This window comes from Boleophthalmus pectinirostris, unplaced genomic scaffold, assembly GCF_026225935.1.
Source record: "Boleophthalmus pectinirostris isolate CB_2022bp ecotype Guang Dong unplaced genomic scaffold, ASM2622593v1 HiC_scaffold_2, whole genome shotgun sequence".
Classification (NCBI taxonomy): domain Eukaryota; kingdom Metazoa; phylum Chordata; class Actinopteri; order Gobiiformes; family Gobiidae; genus Boleophthalmus; species Boleophthalmus pectinirostris.
In genome coordinates, this window is record NW_026571152.1 from 8,398,827 (window position 1) to 8,410,827 (window position 12,001).

The 12,001-nt window shown below is 39.6% G+C and overlaps 1 protein-coding gene across 1 annotated transcript in view; it reads left to right on the plus strand.

The window, feature by feature from the left end:
- Window positions 1-2,501: 2,501 nt before the first annotated feature.
- The window catches only part of sin3aa (SIN3 transcription regulator family member Aa), a 30,202-nt gene continuing 20,702 nt past the window's right edge, over window positions 2,502-12,001 (plus strand). The window contains 6 exon segments of the mRNA XM_020923193.2: window positions 2,502-2,558; window positions 7,106-7,325; window positions 7,924-8,109; window positions 8,747-8,853; window positions 9,865-10,159; window positions 11,504-11,752. Of these exon segments, the coding sequence (XP_020778852.2) occupies window positions 7,137-7,325; window positions 7,924-8,109; window positions 8,747-8,853; window positions 9,865-10,159; window positions 11,504-11,752 (1,026 nt within the window). The 5' untranslated portion in view covers window positions 2,502-2,558; window positions 7,106-7,136.

Here is a 12,001-nt window from a genome sequence, read left to right on the forward strand (position 1 = left end):
CACACTGAAAAAACGGTCCGAGAGGGGTTGCTCAAATTGCAAAAACTAATTTGACAACAATAACATCACTTTTCTACGTTTCTCTGTCAAGCATGTTTAAATCTTACAAAGGTCGCTTGATTGTGGCCGATGTTAGACCTGCATGTTTTAATCAGGTTGAGGAAACATGACTTTATTATAATCTCTGGTGAGGCTCCTCCCTCTGGAATCCTCCTCCCCAAAACTTTTGGAGGGAAAATTCAAATGTAACAGGACAGATCCAGGAGCAGAGACACACAGTGTGGAGCAGGAGGATTATGAGAGCTGATCTGGAGGTAAGACTTTTTAAAGATTTTATTATGTGCTTCTCCGGCCTAGAATGTTTTCATTGTTAAAACATGTTTGTGGTGTTTTATTTGAAATTAGAGTTAATGTAAGGACTCCTTGAAACAAATTGTCTTTGACTGTCCATCTACAAGAGTGTGACAGTTGTACTCAGATTTGAATGTGTTTGTTCCAGACTCGTCTACAAACAAAGAGTGACGTCCAGAGCTCTGCTGGAGCTGTGGGGAAGTTCATGAATGTTACAGCTGATGTTTCAGAAAAAAGGAAGATGTTTGAGAACCAACAAAACACAGAGCACAGATGAACAAAGTAAGTAAACCAACTAAAATTATTTTAAAATTTTTCAAAATGAACTTCCTATTGAAACAGTTATCGTGCTTCTACAGGGTGATGTGGCATTAGGAGGACTTTATATCAGATGCCCTCCCTGTTACTGCGTTTAGAGGAAGAAAAGCAGCACAGCGTCTTCACTGGAATAAATCTTCACACTGTCCAGCTCCAAACTGTGTGTCTCTGTCCCTGTGCTCTCTTTGTGTTTGATTCTGTTTAAGACAATACAGATCTGTAGAAAACTAAAGACTGTTTTTTTATTCTTTTACAGAATTAGATCAATTAAATTAAATTATACATACTTATACATTTCATGATAAGGTACCATAAGATAAATATGCATATTCAGCATGATTTGTTCAAATTTCATCAACATGAAAAAGTGATGTTCATGTTCTGAGATAAATATGTGTAGAGGGGTTCAAAAAAAGTTTCAAAGCCTAAACATAATTTTATTGTGTGCAACCGCTTTCCAGAACTTTTTTATGCAAATCCAGCAACCTTTTTTTTTCAGTGCAGAAGCGTGCCCATGCTCACTTCCTTTTTGGAATGTGACATTTAGCAGGTTAGTTATGTCCACAGGCTATATACAGTCTATAGGTCTACACTAGAAAACGTTATGCCACCAGTTTTAGATTTTTTGATGATGCTTTTTATGTACTGTCCTTTATAAAAATCATAAAATAATTCCAGTTTGGCATAAAACTCTTGGAGAAAGTATGCTCTTAACTTTAAAGCTACAGTATCTAACTTTCTGGAGCTTGATAAAGACCCCATATTACGCCATTTTCTGATCTATGTTACAATGTAGAATTACTTAAACATTTGTGAATGAAACTAAACACAACTCTGTTTAAGCTTTTGATGAGGTAACAACATTCTAACACGGCTAAAAGCTCACGAGAGTCCACTTTGGGTAATATACGTAGGACCTTTAACCAGGACTACACTTGCCTATAGCATCAATTATTCATGCCCATTAAAATAAAAAGCAGTTCAGTTCAAGAATTGAAGGCAACCTGCTTAACATTAACAAATACATTAGTTAGTGTAGGCCATAAAGAATGACAGGTTACCAAACACAACAAAGAAATAAACTCTGGTCTGTACAAGGTTTTAGATAAGGCCATCATAAAGGCCACTCTTCATAGTCATATAGTTCATATAATAGGCTATTTGGAATTTTAAAAAAAAGTTTTTTCTCTAGAAACATGTTAAAGTTTCAAAGCATTCTCATATTACAGAAATAAGAATTGTAGTACAAAGTATTTTTTGCATTTAAAGGCTCATATTGCATTGCCATAGTGTTGTTTTCTCACCATAAACAGACCTGGTGTTGTGTTTTGTTTTATTCACACGTTTAACACACAAATCCTGCATATTTAGGCTGAGTTCGTCTCTCCAATGGAAAACACTCTGTTCCACCTTGTGATGTCATGTGATAATAGACTTACAGGAAGTGATCTGCTATGTTTTTAAACTCCATACACCATCACTAGAATTTCAGCCTTGGAATTACCTATCTCTACTGAATAAAAGGTAAAATGTAGCTGTTAACTTGAAAACTACGACTTCATGACATCACAAGGTGGAACAGAGCATTTTGAGCTTTGGAGACAGACTGATAATAAATGATAACATGGATGAATCAAACAAAATACAACCCCTAGTATGTTTGTTGATGATGTAACAACATTCTAACATGATTTAAGTTCCCAAGAGTCAATTTTGCGTAATCTAGAACCTTTAAGCAGTGCATGTTGAATTGACTCCTCCTGAGTTTTAGCGGGTTATATTCAAAGTGACGTGACGCTTCTCGGAGCGTGCGCCAATGCCAGCGGAGGGGGGCGTCTCCAACTATTTTGTTACAAACACGAATCCGGAGTAAGAAGTCTTTTTCCTGGGTATGTAACAGCTGTTTAAACTAAATAATCGTATCGTTTGGGTTGCATTTGTAAACGATCGGCGTCCATTTTGAGTCAAGTGGCTTTCTGTGTATTACGGTGCCTTAAATGAATTGGAGGGAGGTTTTTCACGTCGTAAACACCAGCACAGCTCGGGCGCGTAAAGGGCTAAATGTTGGTTGTTAACGATGTATTTATTGGTACATTTTGCAGCATCCCGCTCTCTGGAAGTGTTAAAATGTGCTTTGTGACCATGTGTGGTGTTAGTGTGAACGGTGCATGTAACGCTGCTTGCTTGGCTAATGTAGGGGGAGGGAGAGTTGTTGTGGTGAGAGACAGGTTAGACATTTTACTCCCCGCTAAAGGGGTAAACAAAGAATATGTACCGAAAGGCGCACATGTGCACACTCAAACGACGGGATTTGCGGCTGTTTGGTCGGTGTTTCGGGGTCGGGGAGGTTGGCGTGGCTCCGCGGCGCCTTTGCGTAGCCACAGTTCCGTTCGGTTTGACTTTGGCATTGTTTGGAAAGGGCAACTGGATCAGCTCTTTGCAGCACGAATAGATGCTCCTAAAGCCCCCAGTGCATTGATCCCTCGCGACAACAAAGCGACATGTTCAGGCTACTCGGTTTAAGTGTTTTTGATCGTGTTATTTGGATGTACGGAGGGGGTAGAGTAGAGCCCACGTCGATCGAAGGGAGCAGTTGGCGCTAGCTCCTCCTCGCCGTTTGTCCGGAGCAGTGGGTTTTCCTGCCCGCACTGCGTTGTCTCTTGGATTGTTTTGCATTAAACAAGATTCAAAGCTGTCAAACGCTCGTATGCGGTGTGTTAAAACGACACTGCAGCCTGTGTGTGCAAAGAGCGGGGCTTGAATAGGTGGGAAAGCCGTCGAACGAAGCGCAGGAGACGGCTGCCGTGCGTCGCAGCTGTCGGTCGCCGCTGAGTCTTGCGCCTGGTTCTCTGAGGAGGAATCCCGGGCTGCCTCTGCACAGCTCCGCCTGTCGTGGGCGAGGGTTTATTTTGGAAGTTCCACCTTTTCTGGATTTGCAATAAAGACTATGTCAAATGATTGGCTACTGTGTACTCAAATGGGCGTGGCAAACGCGTAAAGCACCAAGACGCTCGGTGTCACGTGTCACCAAACTCCAGGAAGTAGGCAACATGTAGAGAATGCATTGCAGAGATGTAAAATGTGATATGTTATTCAGTAATTTCTCATAATGCAACGTCATTCAGTGCAAGATTAATGTGATTACATACTGCGCTCTTTTCTACAGTTTTTATTCTCAGTGATCTTTCTTGCTTGTCTGAGACACTTTCTCAAACTGTGATACTTCTAAATCAAAATGAAAAATATGCACGTAGGGCAGCACCTGCACAGGGACAGTTTTACAATAAATTAAATACATTTCAACTATATTATTGCCTGTACAGTTTTGCATTTGGTACTCAAATGAGAAATTAAACATGCTTCTTTCAATAAAATAGAGGATTGTGACAGGTTGGCGTGCTGTAAACTAACAATGTAAGTTGATGTTTACCATTTCAGACTTAAATGTAGCAGTCGTTGAGTTTGCCTGTTTGGTCTATCATAAAGGGAACAATCAAAGTTTAGAGTGCAGTGCTATCTGTATCTGTAAATCAATATTTTACCATTGTTGACGTATGTTCTTATATACTGTCAGAAGTTGTATGAAAGTCTAACAGATCCCCGACATTACATGTTTTCTGATTATGAAAGCATAGGATGACCAGAATTTCAAAATAAAAATCTGGGACATCCCCAGTTTTCTGGTGGTTGGTAATAATTAAATTGTGAAATGAGCCTGTAATTTAAGAAAATTGTTATGCAGAGACCATTCATGACTAACATGTGAGTCAGTACAGTCACATTTTCTTAGCTTTTGCTTATTTTTACCTGTATTTTACCTAAACAAATGTCAATGTTTGCTTCTCTTTACTGTTGGCAGGTATCAGATTGGTCAAAAATAGGGACACCTGGGTCATTTCTTGTATAAAACTGGGACAAATCACTGGTTTTGGATAAATTTGCTGGGACAGGGGGCACAGGCCTCAAAACTGGGGCTGTCTCGGGTAAATAGGTACATCTGGTCACTCTATGAAAGCATACTCACACACTCACTCAGCCACGGTCGCGCTTCAACTCAAAATGGGTGTGCGGGACTACTGTGGGATTATGCCTCGATTGACATTTTAAATAACCAGTCAGCATCCACCCCCCCTTCTTCTAACTTAAATTAACCAATTGACTTCTCGAACGGGCGGGACCTGCGCGGATGACACGCCCCTACAGCTAACCGAACGGAGATTGTTTTCCTCTGTCGAAGGAGGTCTTTACTTCACAGCCCACTGCTTCAAATGTTTATTTAATACATCTCTAATCGCTACCAAACTTTTTGCACCGACGTCGCGGTTTCCTTTTCGGGCATCCATCCGCAGATCGCATTGTTACCGAAGGTTAATCTACTAACTTGAGTTTTTGCCATTTAGGAGAGGGGTGAGTTCACAAGAATTCATTCAGTAATCAAAGCGATCTAATGACAAATCTGAGGCTGTGTTTTCTTAATATGTTTCCCGTCATTACATTGTGGCCTGCGTGTGTATCTTCATCTGAAAAGAGCAGAGTTAAGTGAGAACAGTGTTTGCAGATCGCCCGTTCAGCTGCAGCGTTAGCCTTTAGCTGCATGTGCTTGGAAGCTAACCGTGGACACTGCTTGTTGTTTACATTAGCTAGCACTTAGCACGCAACATACAGCCGCGTCTGACAAAACAACTGGCTGCAAAACTTCTCAAACTGTTTATATGTGTGCATTCAGAATGGAAAGTGCCGATAAAAAACCTCAGTCATGTGCAAATGTTAGATACATTTGACGTGGTTACATTTCTGACATGTTGGCTACGGCTCTGCCACGCTAAATGGCGGGCGGGGAGTCACTACGCTACCTCGAGGTCGGAGCTTGTGCTAGGCCTCCGAGACGTTCTAACAAGTAATGCACGGCGTAAGACTGGTTAAATGTAGTGTATATGATTACTATAACACAGAAACTACTTATACCGTGTCTGTGTGCGTTTTGAAAGGAGTAACCATAGTTTGATCGCTGGTTGTGGCAGTTCGGAGCGACCATTCGTCACCGCGCATAGCTTCACTGTCAGGAGCTAAACAGGACCTGCCAAACCATCGTATTTCGGATTGATTTTGAGTAACTTTGCTCGATTGGACGCTTGAACCCCTCTACTACCTTTTTGGTGTGGTTTAAGTCATGGATTTAGCGGCTCAGAAGCGGCTGTTGTCGTGAGGAAGTTGTGAATGGCGAAGGGAGCTCCTCAGCACCTGTTTGTTGAGATGGTGACGTAAGGTTGCTATAGATTCCATTGGCTGCAGCTCGGACGGTCAGCCCTCCCCTGTCAGCTGGGTTTGAAGACAGATTTACGCACTGCACTGGATTTTCTCCTTTATTTTTAATTTATATGTATATTTATGCTATTTGTTAATGAATTTGTGTATTTTATTTGTGGAGCAACATGTCATTACAAAACGCATAAAGGCCAGTGACTTTACGTAGACATTTTTGTGTCCAAAAGCCACAAAAGTTCTAGTTATTAATGTATAAAGGTTTACATTGTTTGTTTACATTTATTTGTTTTATATCACTTTAGTTGTACCAATATGCATTCAGATGAAGAAGTCAAATTTGAAAGTATATTATAGGTTTAAAGCATCGAAGTATCATTCAGTGAAAGGGTCACATGTAGAATTAGTGATAACATAATAATTTGTCTGCAGAAATTTTGACAAAATCAAACATTTTTCTGTGCCATGATTTTAAGGACTTTGATATGAACAAATACAAGTATTTTTAAAATTAACACAAAATAACTATTTTTAATGTCTTAAATAAAGTTGTCCCCAAAAGCCTATTTCATCAATGTAATTCAGTAAAACAAAGTTAAAGGACTAATTTGAACAATAACGTGAGATCTTTCCTCATTTATCATGTGATGACATTGATCACTCTGTTGACCCTGCAGGACTCTAAAGTTGAAACAAGTGTCAGATTTGGCCTTTTATTTTTTGCTGGTGATGCCTTTATCACAAGAAGTACAAATGCCACAATTTTGGATTTCATTTGGTGCAATAAGAGGAAGAAAATTACTTAGACTTAGACAAGCTTTATTGATCCACAAGGGAAATTATTTGGACACAGTAGCTCACTCATCACAATGTAATATAATAAAGAGTAAAAAACATATATAGACAGTAATAATAAATTGTAAATAAGTAACAAAAAGATAGCAAGAGGCATGTGTCAAATAAGGCATAATTATATAATATATAATATTTAGAATATGTTTTGTGGGATAATTCTGTTTTATGGTTTGGTTTCATTACTATCATATATTGTCTTTATTTACTTAAGAAATATATCACACTTCAAAATTAGTTATTGTGACAGGCTTAATTCTAAAAATCAAATTATGTACTTATAGTGTACTAATAAAATACCATTTGTCTCTCCTTGTCGTAGGTCTGACAGTTCTCACGAGTATGAGTTCATAATGAAGAGGCGATTGGAGGATCAGGACACAGTTTTTGCGTCCCAGCAGAGGCGCCTTGCTGGTAACGCCGAGGCCTTCCAGCATCGCACCCTCGCCCCGGCTCCACCTGCTCCTGCTGTTTATGAGGCAGTGTCTGAAAACATGCAGCCCACAGCCGGAGTGCAGTACTCCGTCCCTCAAGGATACCAGGTAACCGTGGTGTTTGTGTCATGTATTTTATTTAATAATAATAATGTATTGGACTTATATAGCTCATTTGAATAAATTCAAAGAATTATTAATTCACTTTACACTCAGTGGTGAAAAGCTACTATTGACTGACGGAAACAAGGCATCCAATCTACACTATCGGCCCTTCAGCAAACACCAACACACATATCACATTCATGTGGTTGAAGTGTCTTGCCTAAGGACACAACAAGAGCTTGTTCCCACTGTGGAACCTAATTTTCCCAGCATTCTCCTATCCAAGTACTAACCAGGCCTTGCCCTGGTTGGCTTCTGAGATCTGACGAGATCAGGTTGTGACAAGCCGGTAGAGCCATTTAATACAACAAGGCACAATGTTTTTGTTTTTCTTTTGCTTTTAATTTGCAGAAATGCCAAATCAGTTGTTTGAGTTAAGACTTGTGTGTTGCACAATAGTCTCAAAGCCACAAGCTGCCAAACGGCATATGAGCTGCAGCAATTGCGCAAAACTCAAAGTACTATTTTGATTCCGATATATATTGTGCAGCCCTAATATACACCTCCTTGTACTTAATCTTTTGTTTCACTTTTGTTCCAGGTGCCCACTGTGGCTCAGAACAGCGGTGGACATGGACACGCCCCCAGCCCCGCGGTGCACAGCGGGTCTCACCACCATAGCCCTGCGGTCCAATCCCACGGCCCAGCTCTCATCTCTGGGCACACCCATCCTACCGCTCCCCCCCAGGCCTCCGTGCAGGGCCAGCAGCAGTTTCAGAGGCTCAAGGTCAGACTGACGTGTGTGAACAGATGGCATCCTCTCTATATCACTTTTATAGATTTATTTTACTTTATAGAGCCATTATTTTTTATTGTGAGGGATGAGAACAAACAGGCTGATTGGATGATTTTGCAGTTTTAAAGTTTATTCTGCGCTCAGTGTTCGCATGAAGAGTATGGTGACTGAGTGGTCGTTTGTCTGGTTTCACAACAAGAAGATTCTGGGTTCAATTCCCGAGCTGGGTGGGGTCATTCTCGTTTGTATGGTCTCCCTGTGTATGAATGCATTGCTGACAGGTTAGGACTGTCAAAAAATCAATTCCTAGATGTCACCTCTTCTGAAGATTTGGAATTGTCTAGATCTGTATCAGTACTAGTATAAATGATAATATTTTTTTTTTAAACTTACTCTGGTTATAGAAAAGTAGTATTGAGTGTCAAACCTTTTTGTCAGTCTCAAAATAGTTTGACGTTTTGAGGTGAGCAGAAAATTTTCATGGGGGAGAATTAAGCACACTGCTTTCTTTTACTTTTGAAACTATGTAATTTAAAACAAAGCCTTGCACCTAGAGCTTAGACAGATAATTGGGTATAATGAATTGAATTTCTTATGTAACTCCAACTTAATTTTTTTTCTCCCAAAGGTGGAAGATGCTTTGTCCTACTTGGACCAAGTGAAGCTGCAGTTTGGAAACCAGCCTCAGGTCTACAATGACTTTCTGGACATAATGAAAGAGTTCAAGTCTCAGAGGTATGTGGATGGATATGGCTTTCTGTTCTTTTGACTTCTACAATGTAATTATTTTGACAAGTATTCATATATTTTATATCTTATTCCTGCCTATCAATATATTTAACAGCTTCCAACAACACATTAAATTGCAGCTACACATGTTTTTTTTTTTAAGTTTCTGATGAAATTAAGTTTCATTTAACATTGGCATTTTAGCAGCAACATTTCAAAACAAAGAAGCCCATACTAATCTGAAAAGGCTAATTTAGCCTACCTTAAAATATCAATATTATTTCTTTCAACAAATAAATGCCAAATGTTGAGTTTGTATTCAGATGCCATCTGTTTGTTTTAGAATGTCACATTTTTGATTCTATGGATGGTTCAAAGTTCTTGTCTCGCTAAACAGTGGCTATCTTTACATGCACACCAAAAATCTGATCATAATCTGATTTCTGGAGTCATCTAATTATTGAAATGTTGTGTAAACAGTTGCATCTAATGAGAGTGTGTGATTTCTTTCTGATTGTTCACATCCGTGCAGACGGTGGCTGTGGTTACCTGCGCACGCAAAATCGAAGTCATTTCAGATTTTTGGCGATTAAGATTATTTAATGAAATGTAACAAGCAAAAGCATCAAAAGTCTTTCTGCTCATGGTCCCGTTGATTACTCACATCAGATTTTGCAGTTTACATGTCATTTAAGGTGAAATGTGAATCAGATGTGTGAATGTGAGCAAGGCCAGTTATGCAAAAATCGAAAACTAATGTGGTAAAGACCAAAATGGATGATAAAATATTCAAATTGAATTTTTTTTTTTTTTTATCAGTTTTCATATACAACAGTTATTCTAAAACTCCTCTGATTATCAAAAACTCTTGTGACACATATCAGTTAATCAGATTTCTTTTGAGTATGCAAACCCACTCCAAAAATCACATCTAATAATAACTGGGTTATTTGTTTATTCTAGTGATCTGATTTTTACAGACCATATAAATATGTCATGATTTGTTTTTGTCCTCAGTATTGACACCCCAGGGGTGATCAGCAGAGTGTCCCAGCTGTTTAAGGGTCACCCCGACCTCATCATGGGCTTCAATACCTTTCTGCCGCCCGGATACAAAATCGAAGTTCAGACCAACGACCTGGTTAATGTGACCACACCAGGGCAGATCCACCACATCACACCACATGGCATCTCAGTCCAAAACATCCCCATCACCGGGGCAACCGCACAGCACCCAGCCCCCCACCCGCCCACCGCTACCACCGCGGCTGCACCTGTGCTCAGCCAGGTCACTCCTGCCAAGATCAGCAAGGTGAGCACACACAGGGTTTAAAATGCAAAATCGCCCTCATCAAAAACAGAGGTTTTATGTCATCCATGCATGTTTGAGTAATCTAGTGATCTCTCCTGGCCCTATTTGAACCCTCCTTACAGCAGTTAGCAGTATGTTCCTATCCAAAGCTCAGCCCACAAGTCTACGTCACCCACGCTCTTGCCCTTTTTCATAAATATACAAAAGCATGATACAAAACAATGGAAACAAACAATGTGGAGTTTCATTAGCGAAATGTGTTCAGATTGTGTTATGGTGGCCTCTAAACGGTACTTAGCAGGAAGGGAAATTACTATTCAATTCACGATTTGTTTTTGTTGTAGGATTCTGTTCAAAGTTCACATTTTAGGTGAGCATAAACATTTCAGAGAAGGCCGAAAGATGAACTCCTAAACTAACACAAAAAACACTATCCCCAACATGTTGGTAGAGGAGTTATTACAGGGTTAGTAGTTTTTAAAGCAAAAGTCATGATAAGCTGTTTGCAAAAGAAAATATGTTACCTGAATAAATGCAGTCCTTGGGATTGGGAAGGGCCAAAACTTACATTCTAATAGTTGTTAATTAGACTAATGGAAATAAACAGCAACACCTTAATTCTGTAAATGCTTATTTAATCTCTCAAAAAATAATTGTCCTTGTGCATAAATTGTTCCCACATTTTGGTTGGAATTTTCAGTGTTGATGACATAGAGGTATTCTGTTGTAGAACTTGACTGTTCTTCCTGTATTTTTGTACTTCTCAACTGCTTCTTAGCTGATATAAAACCATGATAAATATATACCACAGGTACTTTCCCAGCAAACTAAGTAATAATTAGAAAAACATGAAAACCTGTACGGACTTTAATGCCCCTAGGTTACACAAAATTGACTCTTGTGAGCTTTTAGCCATGTTATGATATTGTTATTTCATCAAAAACCATGAGTTTCAACCTGGAGTTTCATTTTTGTTTCATTCACACCGGTAGACTCCAAACCTAAAATGCTCTGTTGAGCCTTGTGATGGCATTGTGATTTCATGTTAACAGCTACTTTTTATCATTTGTTCAGTAGAAACTGGATATTCCAGGTCTGAAATTATCCTAATGATTTTAGTGAAGGTATATGGAGTTTAAGAACACATTGCAGCACTTCACATCTTCACACCACAAGGTGGAACAGTGTTTTCCGTTTAGAAGAACTCGGCCTAAATATGCAGAGTTTGTGTGTTAAACGTGTGTGAATGAAACAAAACACAACTTTACATTATTATAACATAGATCAGAAAATAGCATAAACTAAGCCCCTTAATTATCTAAAGCATTTCTGTCTTTCTTACAGCCTCTTCAGCCACAGGTGTTGACTCCCAGCAGTCAGAGCAATCCGTCCATCCCAGCCTACAGCTCCCCCCGCAGCCCGCCCATGCAACTGCACACTCCCCTGAGCGGGACCCCCACCGGCCCACCCCTCCAGAACAACCAGCCTGTGGAGTTCAATCACGCCATCAACTACGTCAACAAGATCAAGAACCGCTTCCAGGGACAACCCGACATCTACAAAGCCTTCCTGGAGATCCTTCATACTTACCAGGTCAGTGAGGCAAACTCTTCAAGGCACTGTACCTGATTTTTAATGTCTTGAAAACACAACTAAAGTATTGTTGCCACTAAAAAGTCGTACTAAATTTCGATACTAAGGAAAACTCTATTACCTAATACTATCAAATTTTTGATTCTTGACAACCCTAAACCAAAGTTATTCCTCACTTATTGCATTCCGAGCATCCTGATTATTCACAATGATAAGCGTTTTTCACCAGTCTCAGAGACCAGAGCGAAG